Here is a 19,807-nt window from a genome sequence, read left to right as displayed (position 1 = left end):
CCACTATTACTACTACTGCTGCTGCTACTACTACTGCTACTATTACTACTACTACTACTACTATTACTACTGCTGCCACTGCTACTACTACTACTACCACCACTACCACTACTACCACCACTACTACTATTACTACTACTACTATTATTACTACTACTGCTACAACTACTACTACTATTATTACTACTGCTGCTGCTACTACTATACTACTACTACTACCACCACTACTACTACTACTACTAGTATTACTACTACTGCTACTACTGCTACTACTACTACTACTATTATTACTACTTCTGCTGCTGCTACTACTATACTACTACTACCACCACTACCACTACCACCACCACCACCACCACCACTACTACTACTACTACCACCACTACTACTACTACTACTACCTACTACTACAACAATTACTACTACAACTACAACTACTACTATTACTACCACCACCACTACTACTACTACGACCACTACCACCACCACCACTACTACTACTACTATTACTACTACTATTACTACAATTACTGTTATTATTATTATCACTACTACTACTACTACTACTACTACTACTACCAGGGCCGTAGCTAGGATTTTTTGTTTGGGGGGGGGGGGGGGGCGGTGGGGAATTGAGTAGTTAATAGTCTAAAACTCCTTTTCTTTAAGTTTCTATAATGTTTTCCGAATGCACACCCCCCCCCCCCTCCGCTAGCTACGGCCCTGACTACTACTACTACAACTACTACTACTACTACTACTACTACTACTACTACTACTACTACTACTAAAAGTAAAGTAAAGTTTGTTTTATTTAACGACGCCGCTAGAGCACATTGATTTTTTATCTTATCATCGGCTATTGGACGTCAAACATATGGTCATTCTGACACTGGTTTTTTTAGAGGAAACCCGCTGTCGCCACATAGGCTACTCTTTTACGACAGGCAGCAAGGGATATTTTATTTGCGCTTCCCACAGGCAGGATAGCACAAACCATGGCCTTTGTTGAACCAGTTATGGATCACTGGTCGGTGCAAGTGGTTTACACCTACCCATTGAGCCTTGCGGAGCACTCACTCAGGGTTTGGAGTCGGTATCTGGATTAAAAATCTCATGCCTCGACTGGGATCCGAACCCAGTACCTACCAGCCTGTAGACCTACTACTACTACTACTACTACTTCTACTATTCCTACTACTACTACTACTACTACTACTACTACTACTACTACTACTACTAATACTAATACTACTACCACTATTATTTATTATTATTATTATTATTATTATTATTATTATTATTATTATCATTGTTACTGTTGTTACTGTTGTTATTATTATGATGATGATGAAGATGATGATGATGATGATTATTATTATTATTTCTTTACTTATTATTATTACTATTACTAAATATTATCATCATCATCATTATCATCATCATCATCATCATCATCATCATCATCATTATCATTATCATTATCATCACCATCATCATTATCATTATTATTATTATTAATACTAATATTATTGTGCAGGTTCTATAGGAGGACAGGTCGGCCTCTTCATGGGTTTCAGCCTGGTCACAGTGGCCGAGATGTTTGAGCTTATTTTTCTCCTTTGCACCCGGCGGCACTACACCGATCCTCCGGAACAGAACGCCCGATAAAAGCGCCGTCGACTAAAATGAGAACGTGTTAAACTGCTGGTCGGACTGTTTGGTGTTGAAAATACAGTCGAACCGTCTATAGAGGACACTGTATACAACAACGAATAATAATTATAATAATTATAAAAAAAAAAAAATAATAATATAATAATAAAAAAAAAAAAAAAAAAATAATAATAATAATAAAATGAATAAATAGAAGAAACAAAAGAATTAGATTACAGTAACGTTTAAGCATTGACTTAGTCAGTATTTTATATTGAGAACATCCACATTGGGGGGGGGGGGGGGGGGGGGGGGGGCGTACATTTCCTATAGATTGTGTTACGAATCGACAGATATGATATATAAAACAGGTGTGGGGGGGGGGGGGGAGAAGTAACTGGGAGAGGAGGCACGATCCCCATGCTCCGTCTCATGGTTACGCCACAGTTAAAATTCGTTTTGTTTTAAAAAAAAAAAGTGTTTTATTTAACGACGCACTCAACACATTTTATTTACGGTTATATGGCGTCAGACATATGGTTAAGGACCACACAGGTTTTGAGAGGAAACCCGCTGTCACTACTACATGGGCTACTCTTCCGAAAAGCAGCAAGGGATCTTTTATTTGCACTTCCCACAGGCAGGATAGCACAAACCATGGCCTTTGTTGAACCAGTTATGGATCACTGGTCGGTGCAAGTGGTTTACACCTACCCATTGAGCCTTGCGGAGCACTCACTCAGGGTTTGGAGTCGGTATCCGGATTAAAAATCCCATGCCTCGACTGGGATCCGAACCCAGTACCTACCAGCCTGTAGACCGATGGCCTGCCACGACGCCACCGAGGCCGGTCGTTTTGTTTAAAGGCACCTCTCAAACACTTCGATTTATTAAGCATCGGCTGTTGAAAACATTTCATAAGTCTGACGTTGTTTAGGCCGTTTACAGGCTCATAGGAGCGATATGTAATGTGGAGTGAGGGAAGGCCACACTCTCGTGTGAGTGTGTCACAGCTCAGTAAACGGAAGGGGGCACAAGTCGTATTTTTATCTTTATTTATTTAATGCACCCCCCCCCCCCCCCCCCCCCCCCCCGCCCCAGGCCATCACGGTTCTTACGGGCGTCTGATGATAATTATAGCGTCTCCCCCCCCCCCCCCCCCGCTAATTGACATCCACTAGCTGATGGTTAAGAAATCAATGTGCTCCAGTGGTGTCGTTAAACAAAACAAACTTTGTATGCTACGGCTTCTGTTAGAGTTTTATAATTTTACATTGTTTTGATGTATTACTGTGGAGTAGACTAACACAGTTTTATAATTTTACATTTGTTTTGATGTATTACTGTGGAGTAGACTAACACAGTTTTATAATTTTACATTTGTTTTGATGTATTACTGTGGAGTAGACTAACACAGTTTTATAATTTTACATTGTTTTGATGTATTACTGTGGAGTAGACTAACACATATTATCGTCAATTTGTTTTTGCAAAAGAAAAAAAAATCTGTTTGAAGGCAAAATACCTTTGTTGTTACTGTAGCTTCTTTGGTGTCCTGTATAAACAGGTTCGACTATATTTGAAAGGGCTATGATTGCTGTTACGTGATCTAGAAGTCAATTGTTGTACATATAATTAATTTTGATTTGAGTTTAGACTAGGGCCTACCGTAATATATTTGCTCAAAGGTGTTATAAATTGTAAATCTGCTTGTAAATAAGACTGGATTAATACGACGGAAGAAGAAGAAGAAGAAGAAGAAATGTTTTTTTTTAACGACGCACTCAACACATGTTATTTACAGTTATTGGCGTCGGATACAGATACATTTATTCTTTTCTTTTTATGTCAAATGAAAAACAAAAATGATGTAGATTATGTAGACTAGTATTGATGTTACTTTAAATGTAAATGTGAAACGTAATCACCTACATATTATATAGTGAAACCTCTCAAGACCGGACCCTCTGTAAACCGGAATTCCCTCAAAACCGGACGTTTTGCAGAGTCCCTTTTTAATAACCATGACAGAACCGGATCCCTCTTAAATGGGACATTTGTCTTGGTACTAAGGGAAGGAAGGAAGGAAATGGTTTATTTAACGACGCACTCAACACATTTTATTTACGGTTATATGGCGTCGGACATATGGTTAAGGACCACGCGGATATTGAGAGAGGAAACCCACTGTCGCCACTTCATGGGCTATTCTTTTCGATTAGCAGCAAGGGATCTTTTATATGCACCATCTGACAGACAGGATAGCACATACCACGGCCTTTGGTGTACCAGTCGTGGTGCACTGGCTAGAACGAGAAATAGCCCAATGATCCCAAACCGACCGCACATCAAGCGAGCGCTATACCACTGGGCTACGTCTCGCCCCGGTACCAAGGGTGTTCGGTTTAGAGGGCTTTCACTGTACTAGCTGAAAAGATTGTACTCATTTAAATTTTCTAATACTAGTATTAGTTTCCTGAGCAGGTTCTGGTGCACAATGCTGAACACATCAATTAACTTTCTCAATCCTCGACCCCTGAGGCATGTTCACCATTGATACCCTATCAAAACTGATTTACACAAAATGTCTTGTCTTTCAAAACCGGCCTCGATGCTGTCGTGGTTAAGTTATCGGACTTAAGGCTGGTAGGTACAGCGTTCGCAGCCCGGTACCGGCTTCCACCCAGAGCGAGTTTTAACAACTCAATGGGTAGGTGTGAAACCACTACACCCTCTTATCTCTCACTAATAACTAACCGACTGTCCTGTACAGACAAAATAGATAGCTGAGGTGTGTGTGTGTGTGCCTAGGACAGCGTGCTTGAACCTTAATTGGGTATAAGCACGAAAATAAGTTCAAATGAATGAAATGTCTTTCAAATATACGTACGGCGATGGTTCTGAATTAAAATAAACACGCTTACATCAAACTACCGGTTAGAACGAACTGATTGTAAAATCCCGTGTTTCCCCCTATATAGTATTAATAGATATTAATGTACAGATCGAACAATGTATAGCGAATTAACTGTTAAAACGAACCAATTTGTTTGTCAAAATTGTGAATTTCAGTGTCAATTAGTGTATATACAGCGAACCGATCATATTTGTGTTATCTTATTTGTATCATATCATTCAGAATCATTAACGGCAATGCATCCAAAATGACTGCACTGATATTGATGATAATAAATGTAATATAAAAACAAAAACGGCCGACCTACTGAATGAAAACGACTAATTTCCCTCAAATATATATGACGATCTACTGCTATAACGAACCGATGTGTATACAGTACTGCAAGAGACCAGACACATCTGTTCGTTATAGCAGTACTTCGTTATATATATTTGCGGTAAATTAGCCGTTTTCTGTCAGTAAGTCGGCCGGTTTTGTTTTTATATTTCATTTATTATCTAATGTGTGTTTTTTGATACATGTAGTAATATACGTGTTCTGTTTGTTTAAAAATATGGTTCCTTTGTCATAATAAAATTGTTTCTGTTTTAATAAAATGTTTTATAAAATACAAACATACAGAGTAAAATATACTTCTTTTTTCACAGTAAAACACGTTTTCTTTTTCATAATAAATATAAATACAATTATTCTTTGTATAATAAAAAATATATAAAAATAAACCACAACATTATCTATATCGCAGTTTACAGATATACTCTTTGTCATTGTCATGGAATTAAATAATATGTAATATAGATTGTAGAACATGTGTGCGGGATCTCGATCATAGTATCATAATCTAACTGTTCTATGAGCCATAAACAGCGTTCTCTTTGTCATAGTAAATGTATATGTTTGCTTACTCAAAGTAAAAATATATTTTTTCTTCGTCATAATAATAAATACATAAAAATAATATATATCCTATTGAAATCCAAGCCGAGGAACATGTGACCGTCCGGATATTGTTAGCATTACTGCTGCTTGTTTTGTATATTACGGTGTATTTGAAGTGGTATTTGGTGCCTTGTGTGAGCTTTTAGTCGCATGCCTCACCCCCAATCCCTCGAAATCCTCTACAAGTAAAGGGTCTCCCGACAGATAACTCACTAAAGATAGCTCCATAGTAGATTACATCTGTATGGGTCAAAGTTCGAAGTTCATATAACATTTGATAGCGCATAAATGTACGTAAGTAATTATGTTATCCCTTTTGTCTGTCTGTCTTTCTGTCCATCTGTCACACATACAGTTTTCCGGATGTTTTCTCTCTCTCTTTCTCTCTCTCTCTCTCTCTCTCTCTCTCTCTCTCTCTCTCTCTCTCTCTCTCTCTCTCTCTCTCTCTCTCTCTCTCTCTCTCTCTCTCTCTCCCAATGCCTCAAAATACTGAGTTGAAGTTGTGTATATAGCTTTATCATGTACTGTTACAGATAAAGTTTGACTTTCATTGCGATTTACTCATGTTTTTGTTTTTGAGACATGGCCATTAAACTTAGGAGAGAAGAACATTTGTTTTCCAGACTTTTGTCTTTGCAATGCCTCAAGATATTGAGCTGACATTTTGTGTATAGCTTAATCATGTACTGTTACAGACCACGTTTCACTTTCATAGCATTTTACCCATGTATGAACTTAGGAGATACCAAAATGTGTTGGGCCAGATAGGGGACACGTATTGCTTTAGCAGTACTCGCAGAATGCTTGTTCCATCCAGTTCCACTGTGTGTTTGAAACATGTTTACGGTGACTGTAAAACGAGCCATGACAGGTTTCCCTTTCTTGAATTAATATTAAAACAACAACTATATCTTAGTGTTTAAAAACTAGGGTCTGTCACTTTAAACTACTGACTGTCTGGATATCACAGATTATTCCCTTGGATCTTATATATATATATATATATATATATATATACTCTTCAAACAAAGTAGGGGAACTCTAATAAGAATTTATAATTGCCAAAATTGTAAGGTATATTAGCTGTGGGGAATGGTTATATGATAATTGTGAATTAATTGGGCAAACATTACAGTATTACAGTAGGTTTTATGATCACCAAAGACCTTGAAGGACGACTGGGGTCAGAAGTGAAATTTGAAAGTTGACGGGGTTTTTTATCAGTAGTGGGTGATACCGCCACGATGTGTCAGACATTCATTCAGTCGACGAGGCATACTGCGTATGAGTCTCCCAATGGCAATTTTAGGGAGTCTGTTCCACTCCTCTTGCAGCGCCTGACCAAGTTCCGCTAACGTTGTCGGCGGTCTTTAGCGTTGACGCACACGTCTCTTTATCATGCCCCAGACGTGTTCAATGGGGGAAAGTTCTGGACTCATTGCTGGCCACGGCATTCGATAGATGTTGTGCTACTGGAGGTGAGCATTGACGATCCGTGCACGGTGAGCACGGGCATTGTCGTCCTAAAAAACAAAACGTCGACCCACACGCCTAGCAAACGGGACGACAAAGGGTGTCAGTATGTTGTCCAGGTAGTACTGCCCAGTGACCCTTCCTTGCACAATATGGGGGGGGGGGGGGGGGGGGGGTTCTGTCAGTCATAGTGGTACCTCCTCACACCATAACCGATCCACCGCCAAATCTGTCATGAAATCGCATTGTGGCGTTGGCGTGCCGTTCATTTCGTCGTCGCCAGACCCGACCACGCCTGTCAAGGAAGTCCAAAGTGAATAGGGACTCATCTGAAAACATGACACGTGACCAGTGACGAATACCCCAGTTCTGACACTCCCTACACAATTCACGTCTGTGGGCAATGTGACGATTTGTCATGGTAGGCACAACCCGGGGCCGTCGAGCATGAAGACGATTTCTAATCGTCTGACCCGTAACTTGGACACCATCGCAAATCCAAACAATAAAAATGACTAAAAACAAAACAATAACATCTGTATGATCAACAGAATGAAAAAGATTCATGGAAATAATGTTTCACAGTGATTAATTGACCTTCCTTGAAATTGTCAAAATCGAGAATGACACCCCACGCACGTGTACGGGGCAACTGCGTGATGCACGTGCAAACTATGGAATGTGTTTCGGTGTGTTGATATACATACCTGAACGTTCTTTACTAGAATGTCTGTGGACAAAACGTATGTTCGGTCTGATAGTTGATATTAACATTAATATTTCAGGTTCCCCTACTTTTTTTAAAGAGTATATATACGCGTTTTCTTTTGTTGTTAAGTCTATTATTATTGCCGAATACACGCGGTGAGTTCAAGATAACGAGCGTTCGCGGTCACTCGCTAGATTCGCTTTTGCTCCCAACTTTAAAGGATAGTGATATGATAGAAGACGTTGGTACCAGTCAAATTGTTCGCGAGCGCTCTTCCTCTTGAACACGCCATAGTTTTTTGTATCAAAGCAGTTGGCTGTTTCTTGTTGATAACGACAATTATACAATATGTTATTATAGATATGGGGATACTCGGTCTACTAGAGAAACTACAGTATGTGTGATAATTATATGTAATAAGTTGTAAAACTTGTGTTTGTGGTGTTAGTGTACATGTAATACGATGTATTTGAAATACAATGACTTGTTGTTGTCACTGGTTAGTCTGTTGTCTTTGTTCAGTATCACACGACGCTCTACCATGTGCATGGGTTATCAGTTTATCGACGCCATAACGTCTAATGAAATCAGCACTATCGAAACCCGCTATCGCTCGTTAAAATACGTTTCAAACAATTCGTAAGATAAATAGAATTTAACTGCCAGTCGTGCAGTATTGCTTAGTTTTAAATCGAAACTGTGGAAATAATCACACCAGAACTAACAGGAAAGAGTGAATGCAACCATGAAATTAACCGTATCACTGACAATTAGTCTGACGTTTCTGACATGCAATTCAACATTACATATTTGTACTTTACACAGACACGGGGGGGGGGGGGGGGGGGGGGGGCGGGACGTAGCCCAGTGGTAAAGCGCTCGCTTGATGCGCGATCGGTTTGGGATCGATCCCCATCGGGTAGCTGGTTTCCTCTCTATGACACAAAAATTACCATATGTTTGACATCCAATAGCCGATGATTAATAAATCAATGTGCTCTAGTGGTGTCGTTAAACAAAACAAACTTTCTAATACTGAGTAAAACATGATCAACAAAACCAAGTGTTTCGTCATGTCTTATTCTTAATATCTATACTGATAAAAATAAATAGGGGAGCACATAAACAGTATCAGCAGTAATTGATTTAATAAGTATTAGCTATTGGATGTCAAACATTTGGTACTGTTGACATATACCACTAGAGCACATTGATTTATGAATCATTGGCTATTGGATGTCAAACATTTCGTAATTTGGCATATAGTTATACTGTGTGTAAACCATCCCACAGAAGGAAGGAAATGTTTTATTGAACGACGCACTCACTACATTTTATTTACGGTTATATGGCGTCGGACATATGGCTAAGGACTACACAGTTATTGAGAGAGAAAACCCACTGTCGCCACTTCATGGGCTACTCTTTAGCAACAAGGGATCTTTTATATGCACCATCCCATAGACAAGACAGCACATACCACGACCGTTTGTATACCAGTCGTGGTGCACTAGCTGGGACGAGAAATAGCCTAATAGGCCCACCGACGGGGATCGATCCCAGACAGACCGCGCATCAAGCGAACGCTTTACCACCAAGCTACATCCCGGCCCCCATCCCACAGATAAGATAACACATATCGCTGTATTTGATATGCGCGGTCAGTTTGGGATCGACCCCTGTTGGTGGGCCCATCGGGCTATTTCTCGTTCCAACCAGTGCACTGCAACTAGTATATCAAAGGCCGTGGTATGTGTTATCCTGTCTGTGGGATGGTGTATATAAACGTTTGTTAGTTTGTTTTGGTTAACAACACCACTAGAGCACATTGAGTATATAAAAGATGTAGCGGGTTTCCTATCTAAGACTATGTCAAAATTACCAAATGTTTGACATCCAATAGCCGATGATTAATAAATCAATGTGCTCTAGAGGTGTCACAAAATAATACAAACTTTAATTTTGATATAAGTCGTGGTGCATTGGCTGGAACGAGAAACAGTCCACCGACGGGGATCAATCCCAGACCGACTACGCATCAAACGAGAGCTTTACCTAAACGCTCATACCTAGTGTCAGGTACTGAGATGCATTCTCACTTCAGATCTGTGTATGTTATACACAAATTACTCAACTAATGGTTAATTAAATTTAGTATCCAATATCAAGTACTTCCTCATTTCTTTGGTAGGTACTGGGTACGCAGCCCGGTACCTACTCTTATCCAGAGCGTGTTTTAACGACTCGATGGGTAGGTGCAAGACCACTACACCCTCTTTTCTCTCTCACTAACCACAAACAAGTATCCCACTGTCCCGGACAGACAACTGAGACGTGTGCCCAGAACAGCGTGCTTGAACCTTAACTGGATAAAAGCACGAAAATAAGATGAAATGAAAAAAAAAACTTGTAGTTCAACGTCACCCCAAACTGAGCAACTATAGTCCGTGTCATCATCTTACAAGTAAGTTTTTTTCCCACACAATTTCAGGTTTGACGTAAGAAGAAAAGTGTTTTGGAAATAAGAATTATTTTTTACTATTATTGTGTGCAATTTAGAAAACAATCGGCTCAGAAATAAGGAAGGAACTGTTTTATTTAATGACGCACTCAACACATTTTATATACGGTTATATGGCGTCAGAAAGAAAGAAGTGTTTTATTTAACGACGCACTCAACACATTTTATTTACGGTTATATGGCGTCAGACATATGGTTAAGGACCACACAGATTTTTTTTTTTTAGAGGAAACCCGCTGTCGCCACATAGGCTACTCTTTTACGACAGGCAGCAAGGGATCTTTTATTTGCGTTTCCCACAGGCAGGATAGCATAAACCATGGCCTTTGTTGAACCAGTTATGGATCACTGGTCGGTGCAAGTGGTTTACACCTACCCATTGAGCCTTGCGGAGCACTCACTCAGGGTTTGGAGTCGGTATCTGGATTAAAACTCCCATGCCTCGACTGGGATCCGAACCCAGTACCTATCAGCCTGTAGACCGATGGCCTGCCACGACGCCACCGAGGCCGGTATATGGCGTCAGATACAGATATTAAGAAAGGAAACCCGCTGTCGCCACTTCATGGGCTACTCTTTTCGATTAGCAGCAAGGGATTTTTTTTATATGCACCATCCCACAGACAGGATAGTACATACCACGGCCTTTGTTACACCAGTTGTGGAGCACTGGCTGGAACGAAAATTAGCCCAATGGGTCCTCCGACGGGGATCGATCCTAGACCGACCACGCATCAAGCGAACGCTTTACCACTGGGCTAGCTGAGAAATAAATAACTTGTAGTAAATTCCATAGTATGACAGAAGGTATTCCCTGTTGGACGGATTATCGATCAGAAACAAGGAAAATTACCTTTTTAGAAATGGAAATCACTTAGAAGGCAATCTTCTCTTTTTTTTCTGTTCTGGTACGAACTCAAAAACGATTTCCCTAGTTATGTAAACTGTATTGTAAAACAGTCACAGGAGTGTAAAAATGATAAATATGGAAAGAAAGAAAGAAAGAAATGCTTTATTTAACGACGCACTCAACACATTTTATTTACGGTTATATGGCGTCAGACATATGGTTAAGGACCACACAGATTTTGAGAGGAAACCCGCTGTCGCCACTACATGGGCTACTCTTTCCGATTAGCAGCAAGGGATCTTTTATTTGCGCTTCCCACAGGCAAGATAGCACAAACCATGGCCTTTGTTGAACCTTTGTTATGGATCACTGGTCGGTGCATGTGGTTTACACCTACCCATTGAGCCTTGCGGAGCACTCACTCAGGAAGTGGAGTCGGTATCTGGATTAAAAATCCCATGCCTCGACTGGGATCCGAACCCAGTACCTACCAACCTGTAGACCGATGGCCTAACCACGACGCCGGTCTTATCGATCAGAAACAACGAAAATTATCTTTTTAGAAATGGAAATAACTTAGAGGGCAATCTTCTCTTTTTTTTCTGTTTTGATACGAACTCAATTAAACGATTTCCCTAGTTATGTAAACTGTATTGTAAAACTTTAGTCACAGGAGTGTAAAAATGATAAATATAGATGCACGATTCCCCCGTTTGAATCAACATTGTGGAATATTGATAGCAAATCTAGCCGAAGTCATATACTTCACTTCTGTGCATCTATCTTGGTCTCTATGGAATACTGATTTTATATTACCAGGTTTGTACTACCTTCTTTTTCCCCAGATTCGCAGTAGTTTAATCAATCACGAAGAAAACAGAAAAAATATTTGTTAATCATATTTCAAAGTTTAAAAAATTTGAATAGCGTGAAGACCATTTTGCTTTATATTTGGTGTCAAGCGTGTATGCATGGGGAGGGTTTCTGGTGTGACAAGTTGTGGTGCGTGCTATCCTGTGTGTGGGAAAGCACATGCATCCATTCGTATTAAATGTATCATCTAAATATAGAATCGGATGTTTTAAAAATAAATAAAATAAAACAATAATAAAATAAAAACAATTGGTTCCCGCCAAAGGCTTGAGAACCTAATAATAATAACAAAACACAACGAACCACAGGTTTGTCCATTTATTTTCAGTATCATGACAAATATTAAGAGACAGACGTATTTCTTCTTTATTACACTCCTTGCTATATATTCTGATTCAGGAATTGTAGTGGGTGGCGGTGTAACAGTATAGTCCATCTCATCCTCCTACATTTTTTTTTTTTTTTTAAATAATTTCAGTTTTATTGGATGTAAGAAGAAACGTAAAAGTGTTTGGGAAATAACAAAAAAACAACAACCCCCCGCCCCCCAAAAAAACACAAAACAACAACAACAAAAAACCACCCAAAAATACAACAACAAAAACAATCCACTACTTTTTCTGTCCAATTTAGAAAACAATCGGCTCCGAAATAAAGTCAGAGATTAAGCCCGTGACAGGCGTGCGCGAAACCTTCGTAGTATATGTGCACGTTAAAACATATCCGCTCCGCTCCGAAATAAATAACTTGTAGTAAATGCCATAGCATGAAGAAAAGCGTTACACGTGGGATGGATTATACTTTGTTAAATCGACCTTCTATTGTCTTTCAAACATCAGAAATACACAACAGCATAAGTATATTCAATACACCCTTAAAATTGTTACCGTACTCCCCTTTTTCTCACACTCATTCATTGTCCAGTTTAATATTGATGAATTTTAAAAGTCACAAAAAACGGTGGGGTTTTGTGGGATCGCTGGATACCAGTGACTCCATTTGGATATGGCAATAGTTGTATGCGTGTCTGGGATGGATTGGGTGGGGTGGATGGGGTGGTGAGGTTTGTCATTGCACTACGAGTACTACCCAATGGATTAGGGGCCAATTTGAGAAAACATCGTAAATTTACGTCTGCGACTAGCAGTTATACCGGACATATATTTACAAGTGTTCGGCATCTATTTCACGAAGAAAATTACATCATTAAGGAAAATGGAGCATTTTAAAGACGAAATGAAATGAAATATGTGTACTTCTAACTACATTTGTTGTACTATAGCAGTAATACGAATTGTAGTTTAGTCGTAGATTTACACTATTTACGTGCAAAACTAGGCTTACGGTGTTTACTAAAATTAGGCCCGGTGTCCGCATCATACACACACCCCACCCCTTCCACCTCCGTTTCTTTTCAACTGGCTTGTTTGAAGCTTACCCAAATCAAATCGAAACACTTCTGTAAAGGAATGCAAATTGGGCACAAACTGTTTTCAGTTCAAATCTTCAAAACGCGAGTCTCATGTCGCAACTTTACTGACAAGCGTTATACAAAATAAATAGAGGATATTGCATGTTTTTTTTTGTCAAATATGATTTATATCTCACCGAGTGAAGTTTGCAATCATATCTCACGAGTTGCGCTTGCGTGACGAGTGTGATATGATTTCAAACTTCACGAGATGAGATATAAATCATATTTGACAAAAAACATGAATTTTTCTATTTATTATATAACTTTTGGTAATTTCCCTTTATTTTTAAAATGCCAGCAGCAAAATAGTTCCGGATTTCTTACAGTGATAACACATTTTAGAGTGAAATTTTCCCTCTAAAATGTGTCACTGAGTGACTGATAACACTTTTATTTCACTGATATTTTAAGATATTTCACTAAATGTTAAATAATAAACCAATGAATTTGTTATATGAACCTCCTTATTTCTAGCAAATGTACACAGTTTGTTTGCTACGTGTATTTTAATACGTGTAGCAAACAACTTACACAATACATAATCACCACAAATATGTGCAGCATAAAGTAATAAATAGTATTACAAATAAAATGTGCATTTCGCAAGCTACATGGCTATCACCACGTGTATATACACATGCATACAGAATAACAGATTAGGGGGACGGGACGTTGTCCAGTGCTATAAAGCGCCCGCTCGACGCGTGATCGGTATGGGATCGATCCCCGTCGGTGGATCATTGGGCTATTTCTCGTTCCAGCCAATGCACCACGACTGGTATATCAAAGGACGTGGTATGTGCTACCCTGTCTGTGGGATGGTGCATATAAAAGATCCCTTGCTGCTAATCGCAAAAGAATAGCCTATGAAGTGGCGACAGCAGGTTTCCTCTCTCAATATCTGTGTGGTCCTTAACCATATGTCTGATGCCATATAACCGTAAATACAATGTGTTGAGTGCGTCGTTAAATAAAATATTTCCTTCCTTCCTTCCAGAATAACAGATTAATGATGTTGGATACCGGCTTCATTATGTGAAGGATTGAATGTGGGGAAAAACACTTTTCATCTGGAACAGGATAAAACCCATAACCCACGTCATTAACCAGTTATTGTTTTTTTTATCCTGTATCTCTCAGCAAGACGAGTGGGGAAATCATCTTTCTTCCTAAATTTTAACATGCTCAAGTTCAGCAAGCAAGTGTTTGAACCTAAATGTCATATAATAATTGCTATTTTGTAATTGGGTTTCTGCAATTTTCAAAGTTTAAACAGATAACAGTGGCGGATCCAGAAAAATCAATTTAGGAGGGCCCCAATGACATGAGGCGAAATGCCAATGGAACTTTGCGGGAGGTTTGGAGAGGATCGTAAACAAATTAAAACTAATATATAATAACATTATAACTGTCGCAACATGGGGGGGGGGGCCTTGATCCGCCTCTGGATAATTTGGCGACATTATCTGCTCACCCAGAATGCTATTGCAGAAATGATTATGAAAATTGGTTTTTGACCACCATGCACTGGATAAATGGGGTTAGCCTACCAAGAAACATTAAAAAGAACCAATAAGCATTGCATAAAACTGTACATTTTGCAATCACACAAAATGTATTTGTGACATGAAAATGTTTATGCAAACACTTTTCTTTAAAAACCAACCTGCATACAAAATTTAAGAAAAAACTAAAACCCTGTTTCCCTATACTGTGTGTGACAATTTCTTGCATACACTTTCCCATAACATGTTTGTTAACATGATTATCTTTGAAGAACAATTTCACACTAACATCTCTCTTGTATGCACAACAAGCAACGTACAGAACACACACACACAAACAAAAGGAACTAAAAAAACACAAAACAAAAACACACAAAAACCCCACACAACGTATCTCAATATAAATAGTAATTACTTGGCACTTAATGGATTGGCTTACAATAAAACATAAAACACAACATCTTTTAAAAAAAAATTCTCTAACACCTTATATGCATAGAAATAGTAAATTAACATTTACTGAAAGAAATACACACATGTATATAAAAATATAAACACATTTATTACAAACGTACATTTGTATAAGGAGAAAACACATCATTTGGGGAATTCAATCGTATTAGCACCTACTTAAACAAATCTGACAAAATGTAAATAAAAAAGAAAGCAATAGAAATGTCTGTATATGGTGAACACAGATGGATCTTAAAATTAGCACTGTAAATTTATTCATTCCAAAAGACACATGTAATCAAGTCTCCAATCAGTACGATATGTAAAAACACTGTGCCAACAGGGCTTCTAGATTATGGTATCCCCACTCTAATGGCTAGTGATATTCATTGTTGGGCTAGTAAATAACTACTAATGCCATGCCAGACAGGGCTTCTAGATTACGGTAGCCCCACTCTAATGGCTAGTGATATTCAATGTTGGGCTAGTAAATAACTACTAATGCCATGCCAGACAGGGCTTCTAGATTATGGTATCCCCACTCTAATGGCTAGTGATATTCAATGTTGGGCTAGTAAATAACTACTAATGCCATGCCAGACAGGGCTTCTAGATTATGGTAGCCCCATTCCCATAACTAGTGATATTCAATGTTGGGCTAGTAAATAACTACTAATGCCATGCCAGACAGGGCTTCTAGATTACGGTAGCCCCACTCTAATGGCTAGTGATATTCAATGTTGGGCTAGTAAATACTACTAATGCCATGCCAGACAGGGCTTCTAGATTATGGTATCCCCACTCTAATGGCTAGTGATATTCAATGTTGGGCTAGTAAATAACTACTAATGCCATGCCAGACAGGGCTTCTAGATTATGGTAGCCCCATTCCCATAACTAGTGATATTCAATGTTGGGCTAGTAAATAACTACTAATGCCATGCCAGACAGGGCTTCTAGATTATGGTATCCCCACTCTAATGGCTAGTGATATTCATTGTTGGGCTAGTAAATAACTACTAATGCCATGCCAGACAGGGCTTCTAGATTATGGTATCCCCACTCTAATGGCTAGTGATATTCAATGTTGGGCTAGTAAATAACTACTAATGCCATGCCAGACAGGACTTCTAGATTATGGTAGCCCCATTCCCATGACTAGTGATATTCAATGTTGGGCTAGTAAATAACTACTAATGCCATGCCAGACAGGGCTTCTAGATTATGGTATCCCCACTCTAATGGCTAGTGATATTCAATGTTGGACTAGTAAATAACTACTATTGCCATTGGTTAGCCAGATTTTCGAAGTTATCTAAAGCCGAACCCACACGAGAGCTATCAGCTGAGTGAAACTTTACTTTAGACCTTTTGCTCTGCCCATAGGTCTTGTGTGTAGGCAATTTTGGTGAGTTTTTCATATTGTGCGGTTGTAAGGAAAATATTTATTGTGTTTGATATTTTTGGCCTGTTTTTCTTAAACACTGGTATTTACGAACTGGAAATGGGTATAGTTACAATGTGTAAGACAAACAACAGGCTTTGTAAATTTAGTCAAGATGAACAACAGTTCATTTCATCAACAGTAGTAGTATCAGACTGTGCCAGCTACACTCTACAATGTCCAGAGGCCTGCTTATAAAACTCAATCTCCAATGACAACACACACATACCTGTACAATTTGTATGGCGTTGCCATGGCGTTAAAATCTCAGACTCTTAACAGAGGCTTGAGTCTAGACTGTAAAAGTTTTATAAGCACCAGGCCTGAACTACTAGCACATAGTGTGAATAACACTTATTAATGACATACGCATGTAGGTTATCGGCAACCGGCCTCGGTGGTGCAGTGGATAAGCCATCAGACTACAGGCTGGTATGTACAGGGTTCGCAGCCTGATACCGGCTCCAACCCAGAGCGAGTTCTTAAGGGCTCAATGGGTAGGTGTAAAGCCACTACACCCTCTTCTCTCTCACTAACCACTAACAATTAACAACTAACCCACTGTCCTGGACAGACAGCCCAGATAGCTGAGGTGTGTGCCCAGGACAGCATGCTTGAACCTTAATTGGATATAAGCACGAAAATAAGTTCAAATGAAAAAGGTTATCGGCTTTATCCCATGATGGTAAAGAGTGATGAACTCTGCAAGGTTTGCCATGATCTATAGTTTAAAATGTGCTGACATGTTGTTAATTAAACATTTCTTTCCATTTCTATAAAAAAGGTCTTTTGAGATTCAATTTCAGCAAAATTGTAAAATGTAGATACATTCAGAAAACAGCCTGTGTGTATTAAATTACATAAGCTGATATTTATATGATAATAATGATATAAACAACTGATATGCGAATCAACATAAAATAAAACACTCATTAGGTTTTTGTTTAACTGAATGATATATAAAATCAAGTAAGAATTTATGCATGCATTGTAATATCAAAACATAATAGTGTAAAACATAGTGGTACAGCTCGAGGTTGCCAGACTTTCCTTTCAAATTCACCTGTGAAGGACATTTTCACAGATACAACAAATATAACACAGAAAAAATGGTCGTACCAGCCGTACCGTCTGCACCACTCCGGGATACAAGATCAAATGTGACCATCTATGGGAAAAATCACACAAAAGTACCCCAAAATAATAAAAATTGATTAAAACAAAATCTTTCACACCAGTATCAGATGTAAATGTACAGACCAAATCTTTGTAGCAAGCTTTAGCGAGCTACATAGATAAATTTTCTTGAGATGAAATACCAGAAACAACACCTACACAAGGTCATGTCCCAGAAATCCATTCTAGAGCAATCAGTCTTGTAAATTTGGTATCATTATTAAATACAAAATTCACCACAGCTTATTTTCATAACATGACGTCACTCCTCTCAGCTGATATATTACATCTATCACAAGTATCATTTGACTTAAGCAACAGTTGTTTAAAATAAAATATGTTTAAAATGACATAACTTGTCTACATTATGAACAACAGGAAAGTCTTTTTCAGCCTGTGAAGAAGACAGGTGTCTTATGCATAAATACAAACCTTGGATATTAATATAACAGGTTTGCAATTTAGATTGAGTAATGTTTAATTTAAAATAAAATATACTTAAAATTTCACAATTTGTCCACATTCAGAACATCATAGGAAAGTAATGTTCAGCCTTTGAAGATGTCACACCACGACTGGTATATCAAAGGCCGTGGTATGTGCTATCCTGTCTGTGGGATGGTGCATATAAAAGATCCCTTGCTACTAATGGAAAAATGTAGTCGGTTTTTCATCTCTATGACTGTGTCAAAATGACCATATGTTTGACATCCAACAGCCGATGATTAATAAATCAATGTGCTCTAGTGGTGTTGTTAAACAAAACAAACTTTTTTTTTTTTGAAGATGTCAAGACACTTTACCAGGCGGCATGTATGAAGGGGGAGGGTTTCGCATGTTAAAAACCCTCCCTGGTCAGGCAATTTTTAGGATTTTTTCTCCATATTATTCCGGGGCAGAATGACACGAACCCTCTATAAACGTCAGTCATAAAAGTCTAGACCCCTGCCCATTCTAAAATTCCTGCACACACGCCTGTTTACATTATATACATCACTTGTTTCTTTGCCCACATAAATGCATACCCATGCTGCAAAACTGTTCATTTTTTAAATAAATATCAACAACTGTATTGATAAGACAGCACTTCAGATTGGGTTCTCTTTAAAATTAAAATAATATGCTTAAAATAAATTGATAAAATGTGTAATAACATCATACTAAAAACTGTAAAATGCACTATAATATAAAAAAAAAAAAACCCCAGATATAGCTTATAAAAATTAAACTGATAAAACGTTTAACATCAAGAAGCACAACAGCGATTATGTACGAGGAATACATATTGCACAATAATCAAAAACAATACTGCATAAATATTTGGATTTGTCGAAGATCCAGCACACGGGGCTCTTAATGCTACTTCTTCATGAGGAGGGATTGGTAGATCTGGTGGGCAGATAACTCCAGACTCCTGAAAAAAAAAAAACCCCCAAAGAGTTCCAGAAACTTTAAGTCCATTAAGTCTGTAAGAAATAGTGATTAAAAATGCTGAGGAAAATAATTCATTAATATTCAGTGGCATAGGAAGGTGCCAAAAAGTAGAGGGGGGTGGGCGCACTTTTATATTTACACTTTTACACTATTATAAAGCAAATATAAAGCAAAATATTTGAAAGGAGGGGGGCATATGTCCCCCTTGCCCCCCCCCCCCCCCCCCCCCACCCCCTGCTTCCTACGCCAGTGATTATTAATAATTTACAGGTGCGGATCCAGCATTCTTTAATAGTTTGTTTTGGGTTTTTTATTTTAACGACACCACTAGAGCACATAGATTTATTAATCAACGGCTAATGGATGTCCAACATATGGTC

General features: G+C 38.6%; 2 protein-coding genes across 2 annotated transcripts in view; one reads left to right on the top strand and one right to left on the bottom strand.

The window, feature by feature from the left end:
- The window catches only part of LOC121385305, a 250,701-nt gene that overhangs the window by 144,611 nt on the left and 86,283 nt on the right, over nt 1-19,807 (top strand). The window lies entirely within an intron of this gene.
- Nucleotides 17,356-19,807, bottom strand: part of LOC121385302 (leishmanolysin-like peptidase) — a 36,184-nt gene continuing 33,732 nt past the window's right edge. The window contains exon 17 of the mRNA XM_041515925.1: nt 17,356-19,407. Within this exon, the coding sequence (XP_041371859.1) occupies nt 19,240-19,407 (168 nt within the window). The 3' untranslated portion in view covers nt 17,356-19,239. The remainder of the gene's footprint in view (nt 19,408-19,807) is intronic.

The sequence above is a fragment of the Gigantopelta aegis genome, chromosome 11, assembly GCF_016097555.1.
Source record: "Gigantopelta aegis isolate Gae_Host chromosome 11, Gae_host_genome, whole genome shotgun sequence".
Lineage (NCBI taxonomy): Eukaryota > Metazoa > Mollusca > Gastropoda > Neomphalida > Peltospiridae > Gigantopelta > Gigantopelta aegis.
This window is presented reverse-complemented; position numbering and strand designations above follow the sequence as displayed.